The 17,242-nt window shown below is 31.1% G+C and overlaps 2 protein-coding genes across 2 annotated transcripts; both read left to right on the top strand.

Moving 5' to 3' along the window:
• Positions 1-1,740: 1,740 nt before the first annotated feature.
• LOC127253044 (uncharacterized) lies at positions 1,741-8,680 on the top strand. Its single transcript, XM_051277456.1, has 7 exons — positions 1,741-2,123; positions 2,409-2,518; positions 4,956-5,105; positions 5,181-5,398; positions 6,710-6,820; positions 7,167-7,205; positions 8,346-8,680. The coding sequence occupies exons 1-7, from the start codon at positions 1,913-1,915 to the stop codon at positions 8,503-8,505; spliced, it is 999 nt and encodes a 332-aa protein (XP_051133413.1). The 5' UTR covers positions 1,741-1,912; the 3' UTR covers positions 8,506-8,680.
• A 2,115-nt stretch (positions 8,681-10,795) lies between these two features.
• Positions 10,796-16,869, top strand: LOC127253043 (signal peptide peptidase-like 5). Its single transcript, XM_051277455.1, has 14 exons — positions 10,796-10,957; positions 11,084-11,242; positions 12,307-12,418; positions 12,833-12,949; positions 13,090-13,247; positions 13,998-14,165; positions 14,289-14,323; positions 14,407-14,566; positions 14,655-14,708; positions 14,796-14,888; positions 14,965-15,107; positions 15,731-15,801; positions 15,894-15,977; positions 16,589-16,869. Exons 1-14 carry the CDS (start codon positions 10,796-10,798, stop codon positions 16,681-16,683), a joined length of 1,611 nt encoding a protein of 536 aa, XP_051133412.1. The 3' UTR covers positions 16,684-16,869.
• Positions 16,870-17,242: the final 373 nt, after the last annotated feature.

Here is a 17,242-nt window from a genome sequence, read left to right as displayed (position 1 = left end):
AAAATATTTTTTTATTAAAAAAATTGGTAAATCAATTAAAAAATTGTGTAAAATTTTCCTAAATATAATATATAATTTCTTTTCACATGCTTAAAATATCTTGATACATAAAATAGTAAATAAAAAATTTCTAATAATAATAAAAATATTATAATTATATAAAATCATGTGTAGTTATTAATTTTTTTTGTCACTATCTCTTGAAATAAAAAGGAAAAAGAAACGTCTGACTGAATTAAATAAATTAAATATTTTTTTATGAAAAAAATATTAAATTAAATAAAAAAATATTTATAAATTACTTAAATATATTGTGTATATATTTCTTCTCATACATTAAAATACATTGATTCATAAAAATAGTAAATAGAAATTTTTTAATAATAAAAAAAATATCATTAATTTTTTTCACATCAAAAGAAAAATAAAATATTTCCAATTAAAATAAATTAAAAAAACTTTTTTCTTTTATGAAAAATTCATTTTATATAAATAAAAATAGCAAATAGAAATTTTTTAATAATAACAAAAATATTACTATAATTATATGAAATCATGTGTAGTTATTAAGTTTTTTTCACTAGTTGAGATAAAAAGAAAAAAAAATATAATTGTAATAAATAAGTAATATGATTTTTAATGAAACATTATTATATCAAATAAAAAATTGTAAAAATTACGTAAATATTATATATATTTTTTTCATAAGTTTAAAGTGTTTTGATATAATAAAACACATAATATTAGAAAGAAATAATTATCTTGTACGTATATATTATAACTATATAAAATCAATAAATTATTTTAAAAAATATATATATATTACATAAAAAGGAATAAAATAAAAGAGAATAAAAACTTACAAAAATTTAAATTTGGATTCTTATGTGTCTAAGATTTATCTTGTATATTACTTTACCAATTCAAATTTGTCTTTGTTATTTTTCCACATCAAAGTTTTATTAGTCTTATAGATCAAAATATATAATGTATTTTAACATTTAATTGAATTTTTTTTAAAAAAAATAAAAATAAAAACTCTTACATTTACAAGAAAAGAAATAAATTATATTGCTAGCTACTGATTGATTTCAAAAACTGGTGAAATGTTTCCCCCCATTTCAAATTTATCTCACAAAAATTGATCCAACAATTATTATTATGTTTTTATTTTTTATTTATTTATTTATTTATTTTTCATATAAGCAAAATGCTACAATTGTCCACAATACATTATTAAGTGATATTGCTAATGACAGTGTTTGTTTGGGGATTTGGATTTTGAGTTGAGATTTGAATTGTAACAGTTTTGTATTTAAATAGTTGTATGATGTGATATAAATAGGTGTTGATGCGATGTTTTGATTGTAAAATTGATTTTTAGTATAATATTAAAAATGAAAAATATGTGTTTGATTTGATATTTTTGGGGAAAAAAAATGAAATGAATAGTGAAAATTAAATCCAATCCCCCGAACAACCCACCTAAAAGCAAATACAATAGTTTTCTATCTCAGATTCTCTCACTTTAAAGCGAAACTTTTTTTTTTTTTTTTTTTTTTTTTTTTTTTTTAAATTTTTTTGTTTTAAGTTTGTAAAAATTCGCACAGATTGGCTTCTTAATTGAGGCCAAACTATCGACCCTCCTTGGACATTGCCCGGTGCAGCAGAGGTGTCGTCCAAGCTTATTTTTCTTTCTTTATTGTTCTCTCTCTTTCATGGTGACCATGAATTGAACAAATTTATGTTTCAATTGATTGAAGAAGAGATCACAAGAGCTGAAGAAAATGAGAGACTATTACTTTTACCATTTTTATTCAATGGCTTGAAAGCGATTTTGATTGTTTGGTGCATTTATTTTGATGAATTTGAAAAAATTTAATTTAAATTTATATGAAAATAATGTTTGACAATGAGTTATTTTAATACCAATTTTACCAAACATCCCATCCTTTCTTTCATTTCTTCCCCTTTACCCCCGTCCACTTCTGCGGGCTTGGTTTCCGAATTGCGAATGGCTGAAGAAGAATTGTGTTTGGAAGGAACCGTGAGGGTGATTGAGGCATCCCTATCTCAAATCAAATGGAGGCTCAAGCACTCTTCCAAGTCTCGACTTCAAGTCGGTCAGTCCCAACTTGTACCAGCTGGGAGAAGCCGAATTTGATACTATTTTAGTTTTCTGATGATTTTACATTGGATAGAAATATCTTTGACTGTTGGGGTTTGATTATTATTATTATTTTTTTAATTTATTTTGGTTATCAATTTGAAACCAAATTCAATTGTGTTTCTTTGGCGATTGATAGATTAAAGATTGAAATAATTCAACTGTTTGTGCAGTTTCCTCAGTTCTTGTTTCGCATTTGTTTCCCTTCTGGATTGATCCCTTTTGTTATATCTGTCTGCAGATATTTTGGCTTTGCTCGCAGGGATGAGGCCCTGCATCATGGTGGATTATGGTGGGATGATGCCTGAATTGGGAGATCATCTTTGTGCATTTCTCAATCATTGCAGAAAGGTCATTCTCCTGTGGTTCAGTTTGTTACATTCATCACTTTGTTATCTTATTCCCTTTAGTTTCATTTTTGTACCTTATTGATTATAATTTGTTGACCTTACTGTGGTGGAGTTTATTGATTTTTGCTTGATTGGTAATATATGTTGCATATCTCAAATTTAAATCCATGAAGTAATATAAGCTAAATTGGGTATAAGAATTTTGTTGCTACCTAATTTTCATGTATACCTGGAGTTCCACTAATCTTCAAGCAGATTAGGGAAAGAATATATTCTTTCTTGCATAAAGCTCCCCTTATTTTCGTTTCATTGAGTCAGTGTGATGTAAAAAAACCTAACAAAAGATGGTGAGAATGATTGGAAAGGAAAAAGAGAACACAGCGAGATGATGAAAGAGTGAAGAGGATAAAATTTAGTCCAAAGCAAAATTTTATTGACAAATCCTAAGGAGATCTTCGAAGGACATCACTAAATAAAAAGGTCACTAGCTACATTACATTTTAGGTTGAGGGTGAGATGAGCAGCCTTTTTATGCTACTAGAGCGCATGTTAACTTCTGTCACAGGAGAGAGCTCTGCAACATTAGCTGTTATGCATCGATGTCTTCATGAAGTTTAACAACCCATAGTTGTCAATAGTGTGCAATAGCAGCGTAGCGTAGCGGAAAGGCAGTCTGCTGCTACGGCCGCTCCGCGATTTCGTGTTTACGCAATAGCGGTGTAGCGGCTTGTAGCGGCACTCTGCTACGTTAAGCTATATCGCGATTGTAGCTTATTGAATTATTTATTAACACGTAAATAATTGAAATCTTACTTTAACCTATAAGATGTATATTTTTTATTATAATATAGACAAAAAAAATATTTATTTTAAATTTTAACTAAATTTTTAGATTCATTCCGAGAAAAGAAACAAATTAGATAGTCAAAAGTTGATTTATATCAAGTATAACCAAAATTTGTTAGATCATTTTGATAGCAATGATGTGATTGGTTCTATTGTTTTGAATGATTCTAATGAGTGGTTAATTAAAAAAGTTGATAATTATAGAGGATAAGTTAGTATTTCACAATGATAATTTGACTAGGGGAGTTATTGATGCTAATAGGTCTGCTATCTACACTAAGATACAAACATCAATGAGAAAGAAAGCTATAGGTACTTCTAACTCTAAAAAGGGAAATGATATTATACAAGGTGACAAACATACAATTGAATAAATAGATGAGAATGAAGAAGAGGAGAAAAAATATACAGACAAAAGTAATTAAGCAGTGAGGATGAGAATGAGGAAAGTAATTAAGCAGTGAGGATGAAAATGAGGAAAAATTTTTTTTATCAGATTTTAAATCTGATTAGCTTTGATATATCTATTACACAATAGTAATCTAATTGTTTTTGCTTATATAACTATCTAATAGTTATGATTATATATATATATTAATCTTTTATTGGTTTGGGTGATAATTATGAAATTAATTTATAGGTTTTTCTTATGTATTTTTGTTATAAGTTTGTATATATAATAATTTTATATATATATATCCTTAAATATTTAAATAGCGGTCATACCGCTATCCGCTATCCCGCTATAGCATTTTAGATATTGACCGCTACACACTGCTATCCGTGATTGACAACTATGTATCAACTATATTTTACTTTAGTGCATGAACCCAGTGACTTTTTCCATTCTTTCTTCAGAAAATCTTTCAGCATCATCTGAATGGTGTTACAAATTTATTTAGACCCACCTGTAAAGAGCACACTTTACTGATAGCTACCTAAGGTACATCCAGATGCAGTTCCTCTTTTTCCACTAAAAAGGAAAAAGAATATTCAGGATGACTACTCTTCAACCTTTAAGATGTGTGCTTTTGCCTTTACGGTAGGTCCTATAATCATTCTTTCAGCATCTTCAAGCATCAGCCAAAGATATAGTTTTGAGCTATACAAAGTACTGAATGGTATGAGTGCATTAACAAAATGAATGCTGTATTTTTGTTATTTTATCTAATGGTCATTGGTAAATTCATTTCTAATTTATCGCATGTTGTTGTAATGCTTACTGTTGTAAACTTTCATTATTCACTTTGTATCGATCTAAATGAATGACGTACATTGAAGATGTCAAGATTGCTGGAAGACCCGTTTATCTTGTCAAACTGTTCTTTTTGCCTACACATTGTATGTCAACCTATAGAAGGTCAATATTCATTGCTAGGATGAACAGTTGTTTTGTGGTGTGAAACAGAATATACGCAGATGATCAAAACAAATGTATTAGCGTTTTTAGTCAACTATTACTTGCGACGCCTTCATTTTCTTCATCTTTTTATCATGGCTTCTTGCAAAAGTATTAGTTTGAGAACTCTGATTTTGTCATTTATATATTTTTTTATGACTGATACACTATATGCAATTTAAACAACTATCAGGAATCTTCAGCCTTTGAGCTTCTGCGTGTTATGGTGATAGATGATATGGTCTACTTGATTCATGTCAAAGCATTTGCAGATTTTGTCAAATCAAGCTTGTGTTTGGAGACTCCGCCGCTCTTTGTGAACCTTGAGCATGATCCTCCAAAGGTTTAGAAAAGAACAAACTTATGACTTCCTTCTTTATTCCCCTTCTCTGATAATATCTCAATTTTGTGATTCCAGATGGTAACAAGTTCAGAAGAAAGTCCTCCATTAATGCAGCTTCTTTTGGCTCAGAAAATGTTTTCCTCAGTTTTCCTTGCAGATAAGATCGGTGGTCACTTGCAAAGACATGGTGCTTACAAGGCCATTTCCCCTACCGATGGACAAGCTGATTCTGTGTTAGTTGATCTCAGTTGCCACCTTAAAGAATGCCAGGTCACAATCCCAACCCTTAACGGGTAACCTTTTCGTCTTACATGGAATAAGATTATAGTCTAATTTAAGTTAATACACTGCCTGATCTAATTTACCAGTGATTGCATACATCTTACAGCTCTTTATAGCTTTTTGGAAGATAAGAAGTTATATTATAGCGAATCTAGCTTGGAATTATAGAGGATATAAAATCAAGTTCAAAAACCAACAACAGATCTGCCTTTAATGCTCTAATTGTGCATGCCTGAAGCACTGAGACTGATTAGAAAGTCTTGAAATGAGCTACTTTGGAGAGACAAACAATACAATCCTTCACATTTGCAGCCTCTAGCAAGATATAAAGTCCTTATCTTTTACCCCTCTAGGGCATCTTGTGAGTTTTGGCCTAGCTTTCGAGCTTTTTATTAAATGAAGGTCCCTAACATATTCCGGGACAATATGTTGGATTTGAGACAGGCTCCACAAGGCAAGTCTTTGAAGTTGTGGAAAGTGCACAATGGTGTCATTTTTAACAACGAGGATTTCTCAGTTGAATGGCTTACTTTTGGTTTTCGACTTACGGTAGGGGATTGGTATCTTTGCCTTCTTGGTCAATAATCTACGGATAAATTCTCAGTCTTTCAGCTACACGTAGGGTTATATCTTTGGCTATGTGGGTGGCTCTGGATATTGGTTAGTGGAAGATAAAGGTGCATAGAGCGACATTTGGGAAGCTGGCATTAGGGGGGTAATTAAAGATCATCAAAGCCTTGTTAAACCTATCGAACGCACTAACAATTTAGGAAGTGAATCCACATAGGCAATATGAAATTGGGTGTAGAAAAATATAAGACTGGTTTCATTTCCAAGTGGCATAGAGGTAAATGAATGTCTATAACCCAACAATCCATAGATTGAATAAACTCTCTAATGAGTAAATCTCCTCTGTCAGCTTCCAAATGAACGAGTTAAATTCTTTTCCTAGATGAAGTGGCCTAGATTCCAGATTTGTCCATAGAAGTTGATCAAGGTCAAGCAAAGTATGGGTTTTATTGATCCTTGTCAATCTTTTGAACTATTTAACAGATGATAATGATAACTCAAAAAACTTTTTAATTAAGTTTATTTGATCAAATCTGATGAGAGATTAGTATACAATAGAACATGTTCAAATTACAATATGCAATTTCATAAAATTTATCAGTACTTTGTGGCAGCTGGGTCCATTCGAGAAATCAAAGAGGCTCTATACATAACGAGATGCATGTACATGATGCCAAAGTCAACATTTGTTGTGTTCTATGTTGAACACTACCAATTATGTCTTTTTCATGAACATTGTAATGTTATCACAGATGGTTGCTGGGCTACCCTGTCATTTATTTGTTCGGAAAGGACTGCATTCATCGTGCTGTGTATAATCTCTCAACGAAGTCTCTTCACATCTATCAGATTTTTGTTGACAGGTACTTTTGCATATCGTGTTGGGTTTTTTTTTTTCATTAATTCACCTTGACCAATTTGCTCTTTTTCACCTCCATTTTCATCTCGCTTCATGCTATTCATTATTTTACCAAATGGAATCACATATAGCTAATTAGTGTTGTTGTAAAGACCATAATTTGTGTACAGAGAAGTATATTTTTTTCTCGACTTTGTCACATCTAAAGTCTTGAAATTCCTTTATTATCAAAACATGTATGTCTTTAGTTTTAAATACTACAAATGTAGCCTGTTCATCTGATGGACAATCTCCAAGTTTGAGAGGTGTAATGAATAATGATGATCTTGTTTGATATCCACATGGCATAGGAGCAACGGAAAAGGATCTCAGAAGGAAGAACTAATGAGGTAAGACTCATAATTGTCTGTATTCAATATGCAGTGCTCTCTGTGACCATTTTAAGAGAATATGAACCTCGTCATCAAATGAATTGCCTTAAGTTAGAAAAAGAAGAGCTTGCACTACATGGCACTTCAAAACATAGGAATTTCAATGATAAAGATTAAAGAAAATATCTTGTTAGGTTTGACTGCCCACTATGACTGCCTGTTAGGTTTGAAATGAAGATTAAGAACCCAAAAATTATTTATTTATTTATTTTCAATTCGGTTTCCTAAATCAAAATAGAAGAGCTTGCAATCTATTTCAGTGTATTTTCTTAGCTCAAATAATCTCCTTCCAACTTTGGTGTTATAATTGTTCCTTTCATCTGCAGAATATAGCATTAGATGTTTGCATTAACGATGCTTTTCTGGGGCTTGTGTTTTTGAACTTTTAGGGTGTGTTTGTTTGAGAGTTTGTATTTTGGGTTTGGGATTTGTACAGTACAAAGTTTAAACTTGAATAGTTATATGAAAATGAAAATTGCATGCTTGATTTGATGTTTGTGGGAGGGAAATTTGAGTGAATAGTAAAAATTTTGTGAAGTTTGAGAAAAGAAAAATATCTTGAATAATTGTTTGGGGGTTTGGATTTTGGATTGGGATTTGAATAGTAAAAATTTTGAATTTGAATAATTGTATGATGCGATATAAATAGGTGTTGATGTGATGTTTTGAATGTAAAATTGATTTTTAGTATAATATAAAAAATGAAAAATAGGTGTTTGATTTGATGTTTTTGGAGGAAAAATTTTGGATGAATAGTAGGATTTTGTCAAAATCCTACAAACGAACACACCCATACTGTTTGAACCTTTGTATGCAATTGAATGTTCTTAAACATTTCATGAGATTGTTGGTGAATTATCATCACAAAGCACTTTTAAGATTGATAAATATTATTGAGTTATGAGCAATAAGCAAAATAACTGATTTTCTTGGAACTTAAACATTTTTTTCTTTCTTAAATGTGTGGATAATTTCATCTGACAGATCAGAAAAGCCAGATTGTTGCCAAGGATATGTGCCTAGACCATAAAGATACCATTTGCCATTGAAGTTAAATTGATTTACTGTTTGCTTATAAAAATTCCATCATTTTTGCAGTTTTACTGTGCCTTATGAGTTGAGCTTGGAAGGAGGCAATGAAACGTGGGCGAGATCATTCTACGCTCTCATGCAGGCTCGGTTGGAGAAGTGCCGACATATCTGGCGATCTGTACACATGGAGGTCATTAGTTCTTATCCACAAGCAATTGCTTTATAACAAGTTTTCAAGTGTCACACTTTTCAGGTAAAAACAAATGTCTTTGATGAATAGTATTCCTTCCGTCCCAAAACATTCTACAATATTTTTTTCTTACGTGCTTCGAACTTACCGCAATATTTTTAAATTTAGAAATAATTAATTACATATATATATAAATATATATTTTACTTTATTTAGAGTCGGCAATAGATCGATTCGTGTCGGGTTGACTATTTTAAATGGGTTAAATTACTCAACCCTAATCCGATCCGTTTATTATCGTGTCGGGTTCGTGTTAATCCGTTTATTATCGTGTCGGGTTCGGGTTGACTTGTGTTGACCCGTATACATAATTAAGTCTAATTTCTTGATTTAAATTAAATAATTTTTTGTTTTGTTGTCGTATTATATTAGTTTTTATTGATTTGAGCTTAAAGTAGGTTCAATTATTTAAAATTGAACTTAGTTTAAATTAATTTATGAAAAAATTATTAAATTATGATTATTTTATATATATAATAAATATATTAATCAATATTAATATGTTATAATCGGGTTGTCATGTTCGAGTTGAGAGTCTCAACCCTAACCCGACCCGTTTATTATCATGTCGTGTTTGTGTGAATCCGTATACATAATCGGATTGAAATCTTTGACCCAAATTCAATTATTTCGTGTAGGGTCGTGTCGGGTCAATTTTTATCAGCTCTAACTTTATCATATCACATCACTCAGATAAACGTAAATAAATATATATTTTTATTTTTAATTATATCACCTAATTTTTAAATTATCTCAAATTATCCTATTTAATACTAGCTACTTAAATTCTAGTGTCAAAGTCAAATGTTGTGAGGTGTTTGAGACGGAGGGAATAGTTTTTTTTTTTTTAAATACAGTTTCGAATTTTTTGCTTGAGAAGTTCATAGAATCCACTCGAGTTTCGGCCGGTTCGTTCTGAGAAGTGTATGAAAAATATATCGGGCGACAAAAATAATTTAATTATTGTGCTTGTTTTATTGTTAATGCAATATTTTAATTGATTTCTAATTAATTTATATTTCATGCATATACTTTTTTTTTTTATTAAATATAATTATTTGATGATAAAATATACAATTGATGAAAACAAATTTATTATAATTATTATATAAAATGTAATTGCTTTTTATACAAATATTTAAAATTAATATATATTGTATTAGTTATTTTATAAAATCAAAATAAAACGTTATAATTTCATATAATCCTTCCCGGATAATATGATTAAAGGGACAAATTATATAAAATGAACCCAAATAAAAAAAAAAAAGTGCACGTATTTTATATGTGACAAAAGAAGTAATATTTAATGTTTTTAATATAGATATAAATATAATTTTTATATATTACTAATATTATAAGGGTGCGATAACATCTTCGTACTAATTTATTCGAATTTAACAAAATATCCAAATTACCCTTTCTTTTCATTTCTTCTTCGAAAAATATTTGTTCAAGTACTTTTGCAATAATTTATTTTAATAGATATTATAGTTAAAAAATATTATAAATATCAATAATTTTTTTGTTTAATATTTATTTGAAGTTTATCTTAAATTTGTAATATTTTTAATCAATGAAATATAAAAATGTAAGAATAAAATATAATATATTCTAAAAACTAATTTATATATATAATAAATAATAAAAAAAATTAAGTTATATATTATATATCGTTATGATAATATTATAATTATAATTTAATGTATTATTGTTTTAATTAAGCCATTGTATGATTTTTACATTTTAATATTTGTGTCAAACTTGTGTTCAGGCTAATTATCTGACACTTCCCAATTTCATTTCAAAGTTGCACAATATGAAATATAATTTTTTTTCCAAATCTTCTTCCTGTTCTAAAATTGCAAATGAAATTATACTTACACAATATATGTTTTCTATTTTAAATGAAAAATAAATATTAAATGTAAACAATAATTAATACAACAAATAAAAGGAGTCTTGATTATACTGAATTAAGGCAATTAAGGGAGGGAGGGTGGGTGGGTTCCCTACCTTACGTATACCCTCCCGCCTTAGAAAGCCTTTTAACGGTCCAAAAGTATTTTTCCTTTCTTCCCCGAAAATTCTCACCCGCATTTTCATGGAACTCATTGTTATTATTTCGATTATCTTCTCCAATTACTGTTAGCATTACTTTCAATGCCATGAAATGAGATGCCAATCCATTTGATGAATCCAAATACACATTCAGGAGTTGGGAGGAGGAGACCTTGATAATACATAAATTAAGCTTCCTTTTCTCATGGCCTTACCTTCTCTGTCTTCTCCATCGCCTCTGTCTCCCGCGCGCTTACTATTTACGCCCCTATTCATATCCTTCTTGTTTCTTCATTCATCTGTCGCCGCCGACGATGGCGCATCTACTGCAGGCCAAAGCGGCGCCTGTAGAAACGGTTCCGAATTGGTAAGCTGTTTTATATTGGCAGTAATTGATAATTACAAGTCATCGTCTAGAGAGGGAGGTCGTGTGTGTATATATATATATATATATTTGATTGATTGATTGCTTATTCGGTGATTTTAATCGCAGGCGAAGGTCAAATTGTGGGTAAATGGCGCGGAAGAGACGGCATTAGGCGCATTGCTTGCCAGTTTTGGGCCGGCATTGCCGGAGGAGGAAACCCTAGCTTCAAGACTGCCGGCCGTGATATCCAATTCCGTAACCGGTTGTTTACCCTTGTCTTTAAAGGTCAGTTTTCTTTTTCTTATTTTTTTCTTTTAACTGTACAATCATGTATATTAGAATTGATTTATGCTGAGTAGTGGCTTAATTAAAGAAACAAGACAATCTGAACACAGTAGTATGATTAACAAACCAACAAGACACTTGATTCCAAGTTAATGTTACGAAGAAAAGAATATATTATGAGTGTGTTTATCTGGGATTTTTATTTTTTATTTTTTAATCGTATTTGACCATCATTGTTCCAGAAACAATGATATGATATGCACTCTAAAATGGTCGCACAGAGTATGAGATAACATTTTTAGTCATATAAATTTGAAATCTAAATAGTTTTGTTGATAAAATTTAATAATACTTTTGATCCCATGGCTCTGTCGGCCTGGCCAAGATGCTGATGCATATGGCAATTCATCATATGTTGGATGCGATGTATTGAATAAAAAATGATGTTTGATATGATTTTTCGAAAAGAATTTGGGAGATTGAATGGTAAAAAGCTGGGGAATTAAATCAAAAGTAAACAAGCTTTGTTGATGTTTTCGAAGTCAAAGTAGCTGGTGGATATGATGGTTTGAGCAGAAGAAAATTGATATTGGGTATGATGTTTTTAAAGGAAAATGATAGATTAAATAGTGAGAAATTGAATTGAAACTTCAAGTAAATATTTGATCAACAATAATTGATCCCATATCCAACTAACATTCTTTTATGTAGCCAACAAATTATCAATATTTCATTTTTCAATGCCAATAATATCTCACAATTAGAAAGATTAGATTGATAGAACTGAAAACAGTTTAGTTGTCCTAAATATTTTTAGCACCTTGAGAATATATTCTGAATTTTCTATATCAAAAAATTATGCCGAGAAATGGGTTTTTTCGATTCCTTCTTGTGCTTTCTTTGTGTTCTCTCCTTTTTTTTTTTTTTTAAAAATTTCCTCAATTCTGCACATCATCTACTACTTTTCATGCTGCAATTTATGTATATACTTAAGAGTAGTGTTAAGGAATTAATCCTACATTGTTGTGCAATATGAAGAGAACGAATGTTGTGTGGTGTTGTAGCTTGTAGGTTCTATTGCAGTGGTTGTGCGTGGTGAATGTGACTTTCTAACGAAGGCTAAAGTTGCTCAAGTGGCAGGATCAGCTGGACTCGTAGTTATCAATAATGAGGAAGGTACCTACCTTAATTAATTTCTATTTTCATATATATATAGGAAAAATTAAACATTTAGTACTCTATCCATGACCAAATTTCACTAGTCTCATATTTTTTCTCTCGTTGTATCTTGTTTCTATACCTTAACAAAAATATCTTTTCTAGTCATATGGCCTCTGAAAATTCATGTAAAAAAATTCACCTTGTGTGTGTGTGTAGATGTGTCATTGGAATGACAGAAAGAGCAAGTTTATGCAAGGTATAGGACAAAACTCGGCTAAGGAAATATACTGAACAAGAGTGATAATAGACCATAAGTGCAGGACCAAATTTGCAATTTTCCCTATATGTATCTTCTACGCTGATTTCAGATATGGACTTGCACCATTGTTTGTCATGATGATTCATTTTCTTGGACTAATAATAATTCAGGTCTTGTGGAGATTGGCTGCGGAAGTGGCGACGATTTTGACGTCATAATACCAGTGGTTACAATATCGAAATCAGATGGCGATGAACTGATTAATGCCATTGATGGTGGTAAGAAAGGTAAGCCATGGTTTAGAAAAATCTTGTAAATCATAGGTTGATGGAACATGCATTGCATATAGTTTATGATCTCTGAGTGCAGAAGCATGATTTTGCTGTTGATTATATTGTGTTTAGATGCTATCTTGCCTTTGTTTCAGTGGAGCTTCTGTTGTATTCACCACCTCGCCCTGTCGTAGATTACTCTGTGGTCTTCTTGTGGCTGATGTCTGTTAGTACGGTGCTTTCTGCTTCGCTTTGGTCCGAATTTACCAAATCCGAGCAGCGCATCAACTATAATGACGACTACTCAGATAAGGTGTGACGAGTAAGAACAGGAGAAATTTCAGCTTTTGTCCATACACGCAAATAATCTGGTCTCGAAAGTTTCAGTTTCATCTGATTTTGATCCTCTTTGTTTAAGTGATTGAACCCAAGTTTCAAACAACATATGATTCACATATAGAATTAGGAGCAAATTGTGAACAATTAAAATTTACAAAATTAAATTACGACGGCAAAACAGGACAAAAGTTATAATTAAGAATATATACAAGACAATACGTGGGATTTCTTCTATGTTAGTATTATGTTTGTATCTTTTACTTTGAATATAAGCACTTCGGTAGTTCGGTTCATATGCTTTCATGTTCATTTGTTACATCCATCAGTTAATGATCTTTTAATTTTTTCATCAGCGTCGAGGAAGATTGATGAAGTATGAATATGATTTTTAAGCACACCTTATAATTTTTTTCCCAAACTCTTCCTTGTCTAGTAGAGAATTAAGACTTTATGTATTGTGTGTGCAATCAGGCTCAAATATATTTCATATACATGTTATCATTTTTATAATTTTCAGCTGATTTACCAACTTGATTCAAGATGTTTGTGTGTATAATTTACTACAACATAATCATCGCCATCGCCTGTGTTGTTGTTGTATATGTTTTTAATGTTCTTACCTCTGTATACTTCATTTTGTGATCACTAATTTACAATTTATGCCTTTAAATTAAGCTTCATATTTAATCATACGAAGGAGCACATTTTCTTGTTCCCATGGCAGGATTCTAATCCACCGAAGGAGGAAGAGGAAGAAGTCCTGTATATCAGCACAAAAACAGCTGTACTTTTTGTGATATCAGCGTCCACTTTTCTACTGCTGCTCTACTTCTTTATGTCATCATCGTTCGTCTGGATTCTAATTGTACTCTTCTGCCTTGGAGGTGTTCAGGTAATAATTTACTTATATCCAATATTTTCATGTCATATAAGATGTTTGATCATCTGCCCTATATACACATATATATATATGCTGAACTTATTACTGCATATGTTTTTGTTATTTGGTTACCAGGGAATGCACAATTGCATCGTTTCGATTGTTTCAAGGTACACTTAAAAACGTTTCTTTCAGAAACCTTGGTAGCTGTAAACCTTGTACTAACCTCTTGGTCTTGTCTTGTCTTGAGCAGTAAATGCAGCTGCGGCTGGGGACAAAAGTCGGTGAATCTTCCGGTTGTAGGAGAGTCGTCGATTCTCTCTATAGCTGTCTTTATGTTCTGTCTGCTATTTGCCATTATTTGGGCTGCAACTCGCAAGGCATCCTTCTCTTGGATAGGCCAAGACATTCTTGTAAGCTATTACGTAAAATCGATAGTTCAAAGTCGCAGCATGCATTTCTGAACTATATATAACCAAATATCGACGATTTTAATGGCAGGGTATTTGCATGATGATATCGGTGTTGCAGTTGGCTCGGCTGCCAAACATAAAGGCATGCGTTGACACCATGTCTGTGTTCTTGGTTGTGTTTGTGAAAATATGCTTACGTTTACGTTTATATAACTTGTGATCGGATTAGGTTGCAACAGTACTCCTGTGTTGCGCGTTCTTGTACGACATCTTTTGGGTTTTCCTATCGCCTTTGATATTCCAAGACAGCGTCATGATTTCAGTGAGTAGTAATCTTAATTGCATCTACATTGTTCGATCGAAGTCCTGTCCTAATTATGGAAATGGTGCGATCATAGGTGGCTCGAGGGGATAAAAGCGGTGGCGAATCGATCCCCATGTTGTTGAGGGTTCCCCGGCTTGCTGATCCTTACGGTGGCTCGAACATGATAGGATTCGGGGACATTCTATTCCCGGGCTTGCTCGTTTCGTTTTCTCGGAGGTAATTAAGCTCTCTCTAGTTCATTCTTGGCTCGACTTTATAAAAAGAACATATATAATAAAGATAGACAACATATATCATATAAAACATGACATATTTATAACACATTGTATAGTAATGCATAATATATGCTGTCGTCTATCTTTATTATATATGTTGCATGTTATGTTTTGTGTGGATTCTTTGTTATGTTTTGTGTGGATTCTTTGTTTAATAAATAAATAAGGGTAAACTATTTTTTAGGCTCGTAACTAGAGCCCTTATCATTTTAGTCCCGTAAGTGGAGCTGTTGCAAACTGGTAACATAAGTAAAATTTTTCGCTGTTTTAGTCCTCCGGTGCTAGAGATGCTCGCGTGGCTCACCGGAGGCTACGTGTCCGCCAGGTGTCGCTGATGTGGCGGGACACCCAGTGAACACGTAGCTTCCGGTGAGCTACGCGGGCATCTCCGGAGCTAGAGGACTAAAACAACGAAAAATTTTTACTTATGGAACTAGTTTGCGACATGCACCACTTACGAGACTAAAATGATAAAATGGTCCAGTTACGAAACTAAAAAGACGGGTTATTCAATAAATAAATGTGTTGGAAATATGAATGTATTTTGTGTTTGGGGATGTTTAGATTTGACAAAGCAAATGGTAAGAGAGCTGCGAAGGGGTATTTTCCTTGGTTGATGATTGGCTATGGAACAGGTTAGATCAACCAACGTTCTTGTTCATTATTGAAAATTTTGAAAATTAAAAAATGGAATATATATATATATATATGTATGTATGTATTGCAGGGCTATTCTTGACGTACTTGGGCCTGTATTTGATGAATGGACATGGCCAGCCTGCTCTTCTCTACCTCGTACCATGCACATTAGGTCTGCTTTTGATTTTATATCTTTATTATTATTATGCATAATTGCTTATAATATACTTTTTAGTTTAAAAAAATCAGCATTATATTTGCTGTAATTTAAAAACTATATAAGATTTTCTTATGTTTTAGAAAATATTGTATAGGATTCTTTAAAAATTGCACAAAATTCCATTTTATTTTGTAAAAATATTGCGTAGGATTCTCTTAAAAAAAATAAATTTTGTGCAATATTTTGAAAATACAATAAAGTTTTGTACAAAATTTAAAGGCAAAACTGCTTAGAATTTATCTGTAGTTTGAAAAGTCGAAATGATATTCTCTGTAATTTAAAAATTGTAAACATTGCATAGAATTTTTTAAAAATTGCATGATATTTTTTTATATTTTTGCATAAAATCCCCTGAAAATGGGATCCTGTGCAATGTTAATAATATAATACAAATTGTAAATAATAATAATAATAATAAATTTTTTTAATTTTTATTAATTACTTATTAATTATATTTTTCTAAATTCTCGTGTATATTATCGTTGTTGTTGGTGTTATTATTATGATTATTATTATTATTATTGGAATTCAATAAATGTAAAAACAAAAAATATTAATTGCAGGGCTGTGTGTGGTGTTGGGTTTGAAAAGAAAAGAACTGAAGCTACTTTGGAATAACAAATCTGACTTGGACGAAGCAATGCCTCCCCCTTTCTGACTCAATTAATTAAATTATAATTTTTAATTAATTTACTACTTAATTTCGTTTTCTGAAAATATGTAGTATTAGTTATTGTAAAGTTAGTTAGCGCATGTAAATACGTAATCATTGCTTCACATTCTTTTTAATTAAATCCCCATGTCACTAATACACACTATTATTCATTTTCTATCCATGTACTAATTAAGCCATGTTTCTTTTTATTTAGTTTTGAAAAATTTTGGTTTGGATTTAGTATTAAAATAATGTATGAGGAGATGTTTTATAAGAGAAAAAAAATATTTTTATTTTTTATCGAAAAATACGTGTTAGAAATTTTGGGGAGAAAATAATGAAATTGTCTTATTTATCATCAAAATAAGGAGCATAGGCAATACAAAACAGACTCGATAGACTAAATCTAAGTAATCTAATCTATGAATAAGATCTAGATATAAATCTATTAAATCTAAAACTGAATATCTAAAATATCTCAACATTCCCTCGAACTCAAGTGGTATAACAGAAACCAACTTAAGTTTGATGAGAAATTTGAATATAAACGCAAAAAGAAAAC

Source organism: Andrographis paniculata, unplaced genomic scaffold, assembly GCF_009805555.1.
Source record: "Andrographis paniculata isolate CXL003 unplaced genomic scaffold, ASM980555v1 Contig49END, whole genome shotgun sequence".
Lineage (NCBI taxonomy): Eukaryota > Viridiplantae > Streptophyta > Magnoliopsida > Lamiales > Acanthaceae > Andrographis > Andrographis paniculata.
The sequence above is the reverse complement of the archived record's forward strand: the minus strand, read 5'-3'. Positions and strand labels throughout refer to the sequence as shown.

Excerpts from the sequence above, each read along its gene's own strand:
- LOC127253044 (XM_051277456.1), top strand. The coding sequence starts at position 1,913 with ATGAGTTATTTTAATACCAATTTTACCAAACATCCCATCCTTTCTTTC. Across the intron at positions 2,519-4,955 it reads TTCTCAATCATTGCAGAAAG|GAATCTTCAGCCTTTGAGCT; the intron begins GTCATTCTCCTG and ends AACAACTATCAG. Across the intron at positions 5,106-5,180 it reads TTGAGCATGATCCTCCAAAG|ATGGTAACAAGTTCAGAAGA; the intron begins GTTTAGAAAAGA and ends TTGTGATTCCAG.
- LOC127253043 (XM_051277455.1), top strand. The coding sequence starts at position 10,796 with ATGGCCTTACCTTCTCTGTCTTCTCCATCGCCTCTGTCTCCCGCGCGC. Across the intron at positions 14,324-14,406 it reads ATCGTTTCGATTGTTTCAAG|TAAATGCAGCTGCGGCTGGG; the intron begins GTACACTTAAAA and ends TGTCTTGAGCAG. Across the intron at positions 14,567-14,654 it reads GGATAGGCCAAGACATTCTT|GGTATTTGCATGATGATATC; the intron begins GTAAGCTATTAC and ends TTTTAATGGCAG.